General features: G+C 37.5%; 1 protein-coding gene across 1 annotated transcript; it reads left to right on the plus strand.

Moving 5' to 3' along the window:
* Positions 1 to 7,402: 7,402 nt before the first annotated feature.
* On the plus strand, positions 7,403 to 16,421 carry il12ba (interleukin 12Ba; the record flags this gene model as incomplete). Its single annotated transcript, XM_044362816.1, has 8 exons — positions 7,403 to 13,052; positions 13,826 to 13,913; positions 14,003 to 14,290; positions 14,386 to 14,491; positions 14,863 to 15,104; positions 15,221 to 15,393; positions 15,627 to 15,748; positions 16,385 to 16,421. Coding segments are annotated over exons 1-8 (1,122 nt in total), but the record flags the coding sequence as incomplete, so codon positions are not given.
* Positions 16,422 to 16,681: the final 260 nt, after the last annotated feature.

Below are 16,681 nucleotides of genomic sequence, written 5' to 3' on the forward strand. Positions count from 1 at the left end.
TTTATCAAAAAATGGGTTATGACTGGATGGTAAAGCAAGTATTCTGCTTGGTGTGTGGTTGAAATAATCTAATCATTTGTATGTTGAATCATAAATTAAGCAGTAGGCCTTAATTAAGTGTGAAACCCGAGAATAGCTGTTCCTGCTGCAAGACACTGTAACACTTTAGAGTGATGAGAAAATAGGAAGCAAATGCAAAAACGCTACATGTAATGCACGAGAGTTCTGATAAGAAAGTCAAAAGAGAGACACATTTTAAAATTCATTAACTTACCTGAATTTTTACCATTAATGTTCTTTTCACCAGTTTTTCATAACAACACAAATACGTTTTCAAAATGAAATCTGAGAATACTAAGCTATCTCTTTACTCTAGATACTCTATCTAAAAACAAACAAAACAAAAAACTAACATGATAACTTTGAATTTCTGACTACTTAGCTTGGCTCACTCATTGAAAGCTGGCTGCCATTTATCAGCAAACAACAACATATTATATCTCAGCAATGCAATATGTGATGACTGTGTTGTGTGCATTTTGTGGTAGAGTGCTTGCAGCTGCGGTACCACAAAGTGATATAAAAAAAAATGTTTATTGTGATGGATTACTAATCTAAAGCAAGTCTGAAAGGCTTTGAAGTTGATTTTAATGTCACAGAGTAACAGTAAGTTTTCCAAGCTTGTCGTATGAGGGACACGTACTATTGGAGATGTGTGAGTGTGGCAAAGGCACATTAAAGTGGTTGGCATAACTATTAAAACTTCATGCTGTACAACCACATAACATATCAACAAATATGCAACCTAAACAGAACTTCACAGTTCTTTCTAAATCATAAGTTCCTGAAGGTAGACATGTAAGGAGCCAGGCTATGCTGCTCCAACACTGAACTGACTGAGCATTCATGCCCCAGAATCAGTGTTTAAACACTTTCAGCGCAGTTGCAGCCACTCCCAAGAGGGGATGGAAACAGCACCCCACTGTCACTACTGGGTGAGCAGCTGATATGAGTCAAGAGCACAGACGTCACCACTGTGGCCAACAGCACACACTTGAATTATGTGTGCACGGCCAAAATATAGCTGACGGGAAAGAACAGTACTGGGACACTCTACCTTGAGAGAAAATATAATTATATTCCCTGTGTTGGGAACGCGAACACCTGACTTAGCTCAACATATTTGTGGTAACATGCAGACAAACTAAAATTTTTAGATGAACTAAATACATGCTCATTTGAACACAGTGGAGTGAGTGGCAGTTTTTAAAAAAAAAAAAAAAAAAACAGGGTAGGAGAGAGGTATAAAAAAATAAATAATGACATGAAAACGTCTGAAACAGCAGAGAGCGGAGTTCATGTAAGGGGAGAGTTTAAGTTGACTAGAACTTACATGAGTTATGACCATGGGAACATGTTTTCTTTGTTGTCTCTTGACTTAACTGTCCTTATTGCAGGAATACATCACAGCTTTTGAAAGAATGTTGTTCTTTTTAGAAATATTTCATTTTTTAACCCTGTTTTCATTATTTCCAAATTCAGTCAGGGAATGACAAAACCATGATGACTCATACTAAGACCCCTTATGTACAGTAACTAGAGCATAGGCGTATGTATTTGGGTATGGACAGTAAGGATTTTAAGAAATATAAAGAAATATAAAAATATTGCATATTGCAATAACAAATTGTATCTGATGTAGTTTTCCAAGAAAATAAGTTAATTAATGTAAAAAATTCTTAAAACATCTTCTCCTTCTCCCACATGTAAAAATACAGAATCTCTGAATATGCAAATGTAAAAGTTTAACTGCTGGACAGAAGTTTGGAAATTTTAAGTTTCCACATCACAATTGTATAAGTTGCATGCTGGACCACAATTGGATCCAAACTAGTTGTTATGTCACAAATCGTGCTAGTAGGTGCACACCTTAAACTAAAAATTTTCAGTGAGCGCAGAGAAACTTTTTCGCTTCAGCAGATGAATGTGAAAACAGCCTTCTAGTTTCAAATTAAAGAAAAAATAAACAAACTCATTTTTGAGTGGAGGGGGGGACTTTAAATAACATTTCTTGTTGAGTTTGGCGAAGAAATTCCCCAAAAAAGGAAAGATGGACTCCACAGCTCAGAGTTGGATAACATTCTGTATGATGTCTAGATTCAATGATACGCCTGTCCCCGAGTGGCAATGTTGTTTCCTGACACTGATTTGTATGGCATAGTAGTAACACCCCTTTTCCCTCTCCTACTTTTTCTGCTATACTGCATTTTCTGTTTTGCTTTTTTGAATGAAATGTAAACCCAAACATGTTTTTGTTTAGTTTAAATCAGATAAGGAAACTATACATGTAAAAGTGTTAAGTGGAGCTAAAGGTCATTAATGTTCTTACACTGGCACTCTTTCCTGGAGAATTTTTAGACAACTTGGACGTGATCCACCAGCACATCCGTTTCCCTATTTTAATAGATTCTATAATTCTAATGAATTATGAGTCCTTCTTGCACACTTGCACATACAGAGAAAACAATGCCATGGCATGACTCTGTCTCTGAAGAGGCTGCGTCATTGGACATTGGACATTCCACTGGCATAGCTTCACAGGTCTAGTGCTCCACATATCAGCTTGTGCAGCTCAGATAATGCAATGTGACTAGACCAAAATAGTCCATTACACTGATTGTGTTGGCCAGCACGACCACCAATTACGCATCCCCCTCTTTGATCCAAAATTACACCCGAATGCATCTGAGATATGTAGCACTACCTTTAATCAAATGTGCAGACTAACAAATACTGTAGACCGTCTTATTCTCCCTCTCTTTCTCTGTCACTCACTATAAACTGTCTCTCCACAGACATACAACTGCTCAGCATCACTCACCAGGTCTCTCTGGGACTGCAGTATTTCACTGCAGTTTGCCCCAGTTGTTGCCTGTTCATGTAATCATCGTTTGTAAGACATTTTCAGTGATTATTACATTCACAGTCAGACATAGCAATGTTTCTGTCAAAGATAAATACAGAGTTGCAAAAAAGCTTTGCAACAGTAAGCCAAGCAAGTCATTTGACAGCTCATACTGCTGTTTTAAAGACTTTACTAGGCTCCTCAAACACTCTTCAATCCAGCTGGTGTGAAAATGATTACATCCGCTGCACTGTTAAATACATGTTTAACATTTATCATTTATCCATATTAGTCTCATCAGTAGCATTGTATTTTCACATGTAATAATGTGCATATTATCCTTATGTAAATTTCGTGTAAAGAGGCTTTGAAGAGTATGAAAATGTGTTCAAAACTTTATTTAAAATTATAATAATCATAAGAATAATAACTTTATTTGTATAGCACCTTTCATACAAAAAAGAATGCAGCTCAAAGTGCTTCACATTGAAAAGATAAAAACCAAACGAGAGACATTAAGAAGATTAAACAGGAATACATGCGTAGAATAAAAGGAGGCAAACAAGAAAAATGAAAAACAGTGCATTACATTAAAAGAGAGGACAAGAATAGCTTTAAAAAGGAAACATGGCTAAAATTCTTAAGTAAAAGACTATCATTCATGAAAAGGAATAAAAAATGCCTTAAAATGGAATAAAGTGTCTTAAAGATGGTATGATTTGGTACAAAAAGCATACTACAGAAAAGCTAGATTAAAAAGATGTCTTTAAGTGTTTTAGTGTTTCAACCAAGACTGCTTCTTTTGGGTAGGCTTATGGGTATCAAGCAAGCCTACAGTAGAAGATCTAAGGGCTCGTGAAGGAACATAAGGTAACAGGGAGTCTGCGATGTAGCTTGGCCCTAACTCATTGAGAGCTTTATAAACAAGTAAGAGTACTTTAAAATAAATTCTGGCAGACACAGGTAGCCAGTGTAGTCTAGCCAAGACTGGCTTGATATGCCCTCTCTTCTTTGTTTTTGTTAACAGTCTAGCTGTGGAGTTCTGAATAAGCTGTCATCTTTCATTCGACCTTTTAGGGAGACCTGTAAAAAGTGCATTGCAATAGTCCAAGTAGTTTTTCAGCATCTTGCTGAGTTAGGAATGGTCGAACCTTGGCAATATTTCTGAGATGAAAGAATGCTGTTTTAGTCACTTTGTTTATATGGGACTTGAAGCTCAAGTCAGAATCTAAAATGTCTCCTAGGCTTGTTACCTCTGGTTTGATTAAAGGAGTCAGGTTGCCAAGTCTTTTAAAGATCTCATCCCTTTTTGCTTTGGGGCCAATTAATAAAATTTCTGTTTAATTTTAAGATGTTATCACTCATCCATTTATTGATTACAGACAGACAGGCAGTCAAGGAGTTTAGAGTAAGTGGATCGCTTGGTTCAACTGATATGTATAATTGTGTATCGTCAGCATAGCTGTGAAAGCTAACATCATATTCTCTGATGACATCACCTAGCAGAAGCATATAGAATGAGAATAGCAAAGGCCCGAGGCAGCTCCCTTGTGCAGCACCAGAAGTTATTTCATATTTCTCTGACACATGTTCTCCAAGACTAATGAAAAATTTCCTTCCTGTAATGTATGTCCCGAACCAGTTTAAAACTCAGCTCGAGAGGCTGACCGACCTCTCGAGACGATTTATGAGGATTTCAGTTCACACTATATGGATCAAAAGTACTTACAAGCTTCTGCTACTTCTGCAGCATCATCTAAGAACCGCTTTTGCACCATGCACTCTTTTGTAGTTGTAATTACAGATAAGACACTGTTAAAAAACACACAGTAGTGATCAGAGACAGGGATATGAGACACTGAAATATTGTCAATGGCTAACCCTTGGAAGCAAAAACTGATAATGCAAAAATGTCTATGTATCCTCATGCACAAGCAAACAAAAATTTGGCAATCCCACACCTTAGATAAGATTACATTAAAGGGTAACACAAGGTTTGTTGTCAGCTTCAACTGAAAAACACTTGAGTGAAGCTGTCTTTGTAGAGCTGTTCTCTTTGTCTTTGTCTGTCATCCTTTCATAATCAGGACTGTACATGCAAAAAGTATCTGACATTGCTATGGCAAGGTGGTGCACTACTTGGCGCATAGCGGGACGGATTAGCCCATTTTGTCTCAGATTTCTCTGGCATTACTTCCTGCTGAAAAAAAGTCTCCCAGGCAGACTGCCAGAATCCCTGACGAGAGTCCAGACATTTGCCCTGTGCCACTATAAGGACGCCAGAACAGGAAGACTCACATTAATTACAGGAAAAAAAAGTGAAAATACACAAAAATAAAGGAAATGTGACACTTCATGTGGAGATTGGCGCTGAGCCTAACACTTGAAGATAACAGCTATGTCAAAGGTTGACTTGTTCAAAGCATATCCAGCATGTCATTTTGGCCAGCTGAAGTCTGTGTTATGGGCAGACGCTGAAAATAACACTTAAAAGGAAGTGATCAGTGAGTCAAAGCTTATTCGTCCTCTTTGATTTGAAGTGCACGCACTACATACACAAACACACAAGCGCAAACTACAGTCACTGACCTCATGAGACAGATAACTTGTCAGACAGAAACAACATCTTGTGCATGAACCAACTCTTTTTCATATCACAGTACCACCCACAGACTAAAGCTATATCCCACACACCATGGGCTCTTAGAAAGGAAAAACTATCCTCCCTGGGAATAAGGAAAGACATTCAGAGTTTAAATAAAATGGCTCAGTGTGATCCACTGAAACTAATCCTGCACTTTTTAATATCATCAGTACCAGTACTGAAATAATCCAAGACTTAGAATACTTTATACGTAGAGAAAATGCAATTCCGATTATTGCGACCTGCCATATGAATTTTCAATTCAATTCAATTTAATTCAGTAAGCTTTACTGGCATGAAAGTTTCGAGAACAATGTCGCCAAAGCGTCAAAATATAATTTGTCCAAATATTTCAACAGTACAAAATAACAATAATATGAACATACCACAACATTGAGATTGATATATATTAATTATATAAATACAGTTTATCCTATGCATGTATTTGTGTGTGTTATAATTATATAATTAACAGAAATATGTAAAAAGGGTAGAAGGTAACTACCCGCCATCTCTCCTCCACAAGTCAAGGCAATTCAAAATACCAATTAGAACATATGGTATTTGATAAGATATCAATCATGAAATAATGAATACCTCTCCCTTCCTGTCTTTATGACAGTGCTGTCAGTGTGCACTTCCTCGTAGCAATCTCTTGTTCCTCATTGCACAATAGGAAAAAATCAATGTCCTGTCTTTCTGGTGTTACTGTATTTTTCGATTGATTGTTCCCCTTCCTCCTCTCTTGTCTATTGAAAAAATCATCAGTTCTCCTTGAGAATCCTTGGACAAAGAAAGTCACTCTTTGTTACACACAAAAGACCTCTTTGTAAAGTCAAATCATCAGGCAATTTGATAGACACTTTGATCACATTGATCTTTTTAAAGCTTGATTCCTCCTTGTGTGAAAAATTGTGCCAAAACTAAATGAAGTGACTTTTCTCCAGTGTTGGAAGACAAACTTTGCAGGCAGTCTGGCAAAAGGTGATATAATGCCAGAGAAAATCCCTCCACCTACCTCTTCTTTTCAGCAGGCTACCCCTCACTGACCCTGTTCCTCTGAGAGAGGACGATAAACGGTGCGGCACCAGCCTATATTTTCCTGAGAGAGGACGATAGAGACTGCAGCACCGTGGGACGCTGGTTTCATTAATAACTATTCATCTGCAGCAGAAGAATAGCATTAAAACTTATTGAACTCAATGAACTCTCTTATTTACTGAATGAATTTGTTCCCCTCTGCTTGAGTTCTCAAGAGATGGTTTGACTGTTTTTTTGTCAAAGTCAAAGTCTGGTTACTGATTATAATGTGAATGCAGGCATCTTTGATTATTGAGATAATTGAAAGATTAATCGGCAGTCTTTAGAGGAAAGTGCCATCTTTCAGCATTTTATTGAGGATCAAATATACAGTCAGCAAAAGGACAATAGTCGCTGAGTGCATCCACTTTTCACATCTTTGATTCTGCACACTTCGCAAGTATTCAGGTTGACTCGGAAATGTTTAATCCTCTTGTTTGATTGTGGAAAAGCTGTGTATTTGATGAGCTAAATGTTAACATGAGTATGCACATACTCACAATGGCAGCAGGTACAATGCTTACCATGTTGACCACAGTTTAGCATGTTAGCATGCTAACATCTGCTACTAAACCCAAAGTACAGCACCAGAGTAAAAGTGCTAATTAAAAGTTGTGCTAAAGAAAAAGCTTAAGCGCAACCAAAGTTATTTCAATTCATCCTGAAGGGGACAAGAATGTGTATACCAAATGTCATAGCTGCACATCAAATAGTTGTTCTGACATTTCACTAAACATCAAAAATGTCCACCTCATGGTGACGCTAGAGGGAAGGGAGTCTGTGGACCATGAATATCTGTACAAATTTCATGGCAATCCATACAGTAATTGTTCAGATATTTCAGTCTGGTCCAGTTGTGGATCAACCGACCAACAGACTGACATTGCCATCCATAAATGCACCGTTGTCACCCGCACTTTCACAGAAACATAATTCCTTCCCACCCCCACTTTTTTCTGTGGTAGTCTTTACGAAACGAAACAGAGTTTCCCATACATGAAAAACCTATTGGTCAAGTTAGATTAATTGAACAGCCATCCAGCCAATCACAGCCATTTGACCAACCCACCAGGCCAAGGAAGAGTAACAGTTGAAGTACAGTAAAGTTATGTTTGTGCATTCAGCAACGGTGCTTCTGTCACTCACCGCTGGCTGTGATAACAGATTAGAGAATAACAGATCAGTGGTATGAAACAGCTATTTAACTACTTAGTAATGTAGAATTTTCTTTTGTAACTTTGTCTTGTTATGTTACGTGTCAGCTCAGCTAACATCATTGAACATAAATGAAATAGGCTATCCTAAATGTGAGCCAGGTGGCAAATTTGGTTTTTAAAATCACCTCTATTGTCGTTTTTAAATAGTCATAGACAAAGGTGAGCATTCATATTTAAGATGTGTAACATCTGTCTGTCTTATGGCATGCGTTGCCTTCCTTATGGTAAAGTCTTAACCAAATTAATGTTTATTAGCATGCTAATCGCTAATCGTGAGTTAAGCTAATCACTAATTAGCCACCATGCTTGGCAGACATTGGTAAGAATATGTACAAGTTACTTCTGTGTCCAGAATGTAAACTCACATAGTTCATGCTGTTTTAAGCTAAATGTCAAAGGAATATGTTGCTTTAGACGTCATAGTTTTACTCCTTATGTTAGGAAGTAATGTGTGTTTTGCATTTAATATAAGATGCGGTGAGCTATAGTTTGTGTAGTGTATTAAGGCTAGACCACAGTAATATTACTATTTATTATTGAGCTTAAAAAGGGCTCAGATGGTTGTAGCTGTGGCCTGTGAGAGCTGGTTGCTCACTCTCTGCACTCACTAGCCTCAAATTACCTGCTTATGTGATTTTCTCCTCTTAGCTTTGAGGTGGACTTTGGATGAAGAGGGACTGCTTCTTCCCTGTGGCTGTTGGAGAGGAACTGATGCTTGCTGATACAAAACCTCCTGGACAACTTTAGGTATTTAATTTCCCAATTAAAGACAATTAAACGTCCCCTTTGGATTCCTACTAAAAGAGACACTTTTTTAAAAAAAAAAAATTGAGGACAGTTGTACTAGTCCATGGACTCAGAAATGACTCTTTACTGATACTGATTTGTTAGCAGAGTTCAATTTGTTTTGCATCTATAACTATCCATTTCATTTTAATGGAAGTGTAAGTTTCCTTTCATTTCATGTCTATAAGGACATGACATATGTCATGTAAGGAAGTAGAATAAAGATACTCTGTGATTATCTTAAGTATAATAAGGATAGCTATGCTCCAGTGATTCAGCGATTCATACAAATTAATGTAAGTAGTAAACTGCTATGAGACCCTAAATAAATTCTGCTGAGTTGTTACATTCATTTGGTCTCAGTAATTATTTTATGGTAAGCTGAAGCAGTGGTTACATCTAGTAGGAAAAATTGTTAAAATGCATGGCATTAATTTTGATTTGGCATGTTGAGACTGAAACAGGGCTCGAAGGCGGGGGGTTGCCTTGCTCATGTCCTACCTCTAGAACCCCCACACTTTTAAAATCGCTGCTCCACCCCTGGCTAAAAGCAAAAATGGATGAAAACATACTGTAGCTAAAGTGTTATGCCCCAATAAAGAACAACATGACACATTGATTGCACTCGAGTCTTATGCCTTATGACAGGCATTGAATGGGAATGAAATAGGCCATTACAGTTTCCTGACAAGTGTACAAACACACTGTTCAGTTAATTTTCTTCTTTGATTCTGCCTCAACACTATTTAGTCAAAACGTGAATGGCTTTCAGACACATTAGTGGACAATGCTGGAATTCCTCACTTTACAGTTTGACTTCATTGTTATTAAGACAATAAATCTGCTTTTGTATTGATGAGTGGTTCTGTTCTAAGAGGAATGTTAAGAGCCGGAACTACGCTACAGTATGTGATGTCCCCGGTCGGAGAAAAATCCATGAATCTGAGAATCTGTATACATTTTCAATCTCTCTTTTTCCCACAAATCTTTTTATGCGATTCCAAAGAGAATTTACATAAACACAGACACACAGAGAGAGAGAGAGAGATAGACACACACGTACACACGCCAACTAAGAACTAAGAACCAACTACAAGAAAGCCTACCAAAACAGATTAAATGCCACCACTGTCCGTACTGGAAACAAATCTGTTGTTGCTCAGGAACACAAAGGGCTCTGTCAATAAGAGAGAAGGGGCCGTGGATCAGGGTGCAGAATCCACCACTTTATATGACTTGACCTTTCTGTACCTCCATCCACTCCTTTCCTCATCTCTCTCTGTCTAACACATACACATTACATCACCTCTGTCTTCTCTTTTTTCCTTTTGTTCCCCTATTTTCCATCCCCTCGCACAGATGAGATCATTGCTCTGATTTCATTCCAGCTGTTACGGTTTGGGGCATCTGGGAGACATTCCAGTGAAGAGCCACAAATCACAACCCCATGCACAGCCTCTTGCCCGTGTAATTGCCGTGTAATTCTCAACAGCTGCAGAACACCGAGTTATGACACTTGAGGACACCAGCCGAAATCAATTAAATCTAAATCAGCGCTAAAAAAAAGGCCACTTGTGTGACAGTATGTGTGATGTAATAATATTGCTTTGATTGTGCTGACTGCTTAACTGATCAGACCACAAGGATTTAATAAGTGGCATTTCTGAGCTATTGCTTCAACTGGTTGGACAGCTTTTCATTTTAAATGGAAACCACTATAATGTCTTAAAGGCAGACACCTGTAACCCTCTGGGGACATCTAGTGGTCAGACATAAGTACTATATAAAAAGTATTTTATTGACTAAAATTGCTGGATTCAGTCATTTACACTTTAATAATTCTCATGAGCTTTACTTCCTAACTTTTTGGGTCCCTCAAACCCATCTGCACAACCTTTGCCGCAGAATAGGCCTGCACATTTCATGATAGTGACAAAATATACAGAAATGACCCATAACTACATTGTTATTAACAAATGAGGAAATATTTCACAGTTGAAGAAATATACAGTATGTTATCTTACGTAATGATGTTACTTGTGTTTGGGGCCAATTAGACACCAAACATAAGTAACTCTAACTCCTTCTAGACCTCTAACTCCTTCTTAGACCCCTTATAAATAAACTGTTATTAAACTCCAATAACAGAAATCCATATAGACTTATCTGGGATAGTAGGCAGGGAGGCGTAGTAATGTAATGTAATGTAATGTGATGTAAACCAATCACATATACTGTTGATCATATATGAAAATCCACTGTGTGATGTTTTATAGCTGGGTTGTCTGAGACAAAAGCAGTTTGTCATTTTTATTGTAGCAAACTTCTGAAATAATCTTCTCAGTTCATAGTCATGTTTATAAGCAGTTCTCATAAAACTCTCCTAAAGTAGTGTACTTTTCCCAGTTAATTGGACACTTGATGTAGCTTTTCATTTCCGTTCTTTTGGAAAGAATAAAGGAGAACAAAAAAAATCCAACATCCTCGTATAAATTGATGTGTAACCTATAAAGACACTATGGTGTGGTTTTTAAATTGAATATGTGTACATTTTAAAAAAGTTAATTCATTAACCATAATGTTCAGTTTGGGGTCTGCTGATAAAACAATGTTAAGTATGTTTTTTGAGAGCTGTTAAAGAAGGCCCACTCTTTGACAGTTCAGATTATCCTCTGCAAGATTATCAGATATACCTCTGAGGATGTGCTTACTACAGAGGCAATTGCAATATTCCAGTGATGGAGCTGATTTGCAACCACAGTCAACGTGCTTCAAGACAGCTGTGTGGATTATAAACACACATGCACAAGACCGCTTTGCAAAAAAAGGGAACAGGAGACAGATGAAAGGCATTTTCAGCTTTAAGAACCACAAACAGTAATGTGATAGTTCACATGACTGACACCAAAAATGTAATGCCTGCATGTTTATACAGTGAATCATGCTGATATTGCATACACTAAAATAAATTGTCCATAAAAAAATCATAAAAACCTGTTATCAATTGACCATGATCTTTTTAAGCAATAATTGTGTTTGTCAATGTTTCCATGTTGTCACGTATATATAAGGTTTAAGCAATGAAGGAACGAATAGATACAAAACAGGAAAGTCCAGAGAGAGAAATTCCAGCCTCGGGAACAAGATTGACCAAGTTGACGTAAGGAAAATGTTGGTGAGATGTGGTTGACTCATAAGTTCAATTTAACCTTTCAATAGGCCTATGTAAAGAAAGAATCACTCAATGAGAGAAATGTCAGTGTGAATCTTTTAAAACTATTGAAGTGAAGGGTTTGGCCTCACTGTTGGCCTGTTAGTGTAACATTGGAACAAGCCATTAGAAATCCAGTCCTTTGTCTACATAGCTGAGCCAACACCCATATTCTCACCTGCTCATGTTTCTTTTCCTTTTATTAATCTCAGTCTCATCACCCTATCTGCTGTTCATGGTGATATTTTATCCTACTCCTGTTGTGTTTCGGATGTGGCATCCTTCTTGTACCGTGCCAGCTCAATCCAGTATTTCCTCTGTTTTCTTGAAGTCTAAATGTTACATTTGCCCTGTTTCCCTGTGTTTTATTTTGTTACAGTACATACATGATCTCACTAACCACCTCCAAAATTATCCAAGTCTATCAGACTAAAGCAACAGAGCTATCAGTAAGGTGTATCTATTTATCTATCTTGCTTTTGTGATGTCTTTTGAGACAGGGTTTTGTGTGGGTATAAATAAAGCTGACATATAGAAATGAGGATTTGTCAAACTTGTTTTAAAGATGACATACTGCTAAATGGCATGCAGACTTACAGGGCTTGGTGTACATACTTCTGTAAGGAATCCTCCGTGGGAATATAATATACTCCCATGGAGAATTCAGTTTTGCTTTGTTTTTTTTTTTGTCTTTTTTTTTTTAACAATCTATTTTCATGAGAGGGAACAAAAAGACAAACAAGGGAACAAAAACTCCTGCTGGGACTGTGCAACAGGGTGCTGAGGCATTTCAGAAGGCTTAGCATTATTGGTCGCAACTATGTCATAAAAGGTCCTGACAAGGGACAAACTGAAAATGAAATATGAAACTTGCCCGTCGGAAAGTGAACAAACAGGTAAGTTACTGCACAGCTACATCTGGCAGACAACATATATGTGAAAATGTAAATAGCCAAGTACTCCCAAAGTTATATTGTGCAGTGTTTAAAGGGTGATTTAAAATTGCCGTATTAGTCAGTGAAGCACAGTAAGTGGAAGTGAGTAAAAGGTGGCCAAGTACCTTTGTTCACACAGTAGCCGACTTGAAAGTGAAGTTCCTCTGGACTTCTCTATTTTAAGTGATGTGAGGAAATTTCCCCTGAAATGTCAGTCACTCATATAAAAGCAACACAGGACCGCCAGTTTCTCATCCTACACATTAAAGGCAAGGTAAGTCTCTATAATTACTTTTGAAAGTTTAACTACGTGTTTAACTTTAAAAGGAGAACAGATGCTATAACCTGCAAGGAAAAGAACATTGTGTAGTTTTTTTCTATTTAGTTTAAAATAAAATGGTAATGTCAATAAATAAATATGTATTTTACTTGTGATTAATAACCTGACATGTTCCCAACCAAATATTATAAACTAAATGCCTTATATTGCTAATCAGCTGGTTTCACTAGTTGTTTTTAGGATAATGTGATGGATATTGGATGCCAGTATCATGAAAGATGAATAGCATGAAAACAAGTCCTTAAAATACATATTTTCTTACTGCACATGCAGTTTTTTGATTTTTCTCACGGGTGGTTGGAAGCTGGTGAAAGTATCTGCTTTAGTATGGCACTGAGTTTAAACTGTTTCTTTGTTTTGATCACAAATTGATAATAATTGATACCTATGTGTTTTTTTTAATGTAAAAAAGATAGGCATAGGCTAATACTGTCAGCTAGATTCAAATGTTGTGATGTCTTGTTTTTTACATGGGTTTTGTTCTGAACAATTAATTTGCTATTATATTTTTCATCTTCATGTACAGTTATTCTTTTCTTGTTGAATTTATGGACTTAAATTAATATATGGACAAATTAGAACAGCATTTCAATGACTCTTTGTCCTATCAACTCAAGATTTTGTCTATTGATAATGTAATATCTTTTCTTTTGCCTTCTTCACACCACTGTGACCTCCTCTCTGTCTTCTCTCTGTCTGTTATCCAGATGAAGTTTTTTGAGGTCAGCATCATCTGTGCACTTCTACAATTCAGTTACCAAAAACCCACGAGCCATGAGACTTTGCTGCCCAACAGTATGTATGATCCAAATGAAAACATATTACACTCAAAGTTGAAGTTATCCTTCCTTAACTTCATTCTTCTACTGTACATGCTATGCTAGTTCTGGTTGTGGAGGTGGATGGTGCTTTGGGCCAGCAACCCCTGAGCTGTCTGGACTCTGCAGAGGAGCTGATGAGGAGAGATGACAAGGGTCAGGATATTTTTTGGAAGAAGAACGGAGTGGAGGACGCACAGAGAGGGAACTCGTACCTGGTGCAGCTGGAGGAGAGCTTAGGAGGGGGCAACTACACCTGCCACAACAAGGACGGATCGCTCCTCAATCACACTGTGGTCCTGATTCAAGAAGACGGAACCAAGAGGAGGAAGATTCTGGTGAAAAATGACCAAGGTACAGTCTGATTTATGATATCACTGCAGCTAGAATTGGGGAAAATTTATGCCAAAAAAAAATATTTCAACTCATATATTTCCTTTTCTTATCAGAGGATTATTTAAAGTGCTCCACTCAGAATTACACCGGAGAGTTCCACTGCTCTTGGACGTGGCACAGCAGCCGCATTGGGAAAGTAACATTTATCAGAGCTCGACGGTAAGCTTACCAACTGTGGAACAGTTTGCTGTTTCACTCTCCAATAATAACATAGCGTTCAGACTCATGTCAGTGCTGAGAGTAACAGTGACATCTATAAATACCTCATTATGAAAGGAGAATTAACAAATATTGTTTTGTTATTTAGGGATCAAGGTCATGTCTTGGGACTAGATTTCATATAAAAATAATACAGCTGATGAAATATATTTTGCTTCTACAATGCTTTTATCAGTAACTTTGAAGTCATTAAAACTTTGCTTGAAAGCTAAAGCCAAAACTATAAAATCAGTGTGTTTTCTCAATACAAAAGACAATCACAAAGGGGGAAAACAAGGGGTCTAAGACATCTTTTTCTCTCATATATACAGTGTTTCTGATGACAATGACACCCAGTGTTCTGTGGATACCAGCGGTCAGCACTGGACATGCTCTTCAAGTCAGAGAAACTTCACTTGTTCAATAGACAGCAGCGGATATGGGATCTCCTGCCTGGACGAGCAGCACTGCCCCTTTGCTGAGGAGAACCAGCAAATCCACATCACTGTCTATGTGAGGACAGCGTATTTCCTGGTGGAGAGCTACTCTAAACGCTTTTACCTGTCAGAGATAGGTGAGACATCAGCTGTAAACGACTCATTATGTGAGTTCTGTAAAAGCAGTGAGAATGTTCTTCTTTATCTCTTAATTTTTTTTCTCTTCTCTATCTTTTGCTTTCACCCTCAATAGTGAAACCTGACAAGGTGAGGATCAGTAAAGTCAATACAACGATGATCAAATGGACTTACCCAAGCTCCTGGAGCAGTCCCTACTCCTACTTCCCCCTCACTTTCCAGATTACGCAGCTCAGGCGGGGATGCAGAAGGTGTGACAACCCGTGCACTGACTCAAAAGCCACAAAGGTAAGAGGAGCTTAATAACTATAATGTAAATTTTATGGAGAAAAGAAAAAACTGAAGCAGTGCCTGCTGGTTCAAAATAGTAAAGAAACTTGTACAGTAAACTTGTCACTTGAAAGTAAATCCTGCAAGGCGCACACTCAAGACCTGCACAAAATGACAGGAAAGGGTAAATGTTGCAAAACTTTAGTGACATGTTATTTCATTCTTTTTTATTTTTATTTTTTATTTCTTAGACCTGGACAGTCCAATCTACAGACATTTGTCACTTTGAAGTCAAGCACAAAGCTAAAGCTGTCTGTGTCCGAGCTAAGGATGCTCTTTGTGACTCACAATGGAGCGAATGGAGCCACTTCAGGTCAGTGCATTTTTTTCCCTTCTCCCGCCCACCAGATGCCCCCAGTGTGTTCCTGCCTTTTGGGAGTTCACCCTCCTCCTGCCTGCACACAGTAGCCATGGTGTTCTGATTTTCTGTTTTGCCTCATAGCCTGAGCTTTCTGCTATGTGTCTGCCCGCCTTTGCCTCTTAGTATTGTTTACCTTTCTTGACTGTCTAAATGTTGCTTAACCATTCAGTTGACCAAGTAAGTCTTGTTTTAATTTAATCACCTTTTGGGTCTACACCATGGTTACACTGTTCCCTGTGGTCTCTATTGCTGGTCAAAGATTTATTCAAAGTTAAAATGAAATCTGCATAAGGGATCATATTTATACAGAAATTTGTTGAATCATAACCACACGAGGTTCACTTATGTACATGTGAGTTGCTGTAACCAACACATTATTATACTGACTGATCTTAATCTTCTTGTCACCATCAAGCTTGATCTCAAGAGCTTACATGATGTAGACCAGATTTGAACTCATGTTTTGAATAGTGCTATATAAATAGAGTTTGCTGTCTTGCGTGTATTTTGCTTGCATTTTCATTTACTGTAATTGGCAATTAAGGTTGATTTCAGACTAATTTCCTTATTATTTGGATTCATTTACAGACTGAGGAGGAAGAAGAACAACAAAAAGAACAAAGATAAACGTCAGTAAAACAGAAAACAGAAATAACAGAAGAAAAGAGAAAACTCAAAAAATCTCAAATCTAAAAAAATATTATGTGTTTATGTGTTTTTATATATTCCTATTTATGTTTTCTAATATCGAGTTGTTTGTAATATGTAACTTTTCTTATTGATAAGTGGATGAATAAAATTGAATTTAATGTAGTCTTTTGTTTTCTGCCTGATGTAAGACATCATTACCTCACATGTGTCCTTTTACTAAATATTGGGATTGGA

Source organism: Thunnus albacares, chromosome 10, assembly GCF_914725855.1.
Source record: "Thunnus albacares chromosome 10, fThuAlb1.1, whole genome shotgun sequence".
NCBI lineage: Eukaryota > Metazoa > Chordata > Actinopteri > Scombriformes > Scombridae > Thunnus > Thunnus albacares.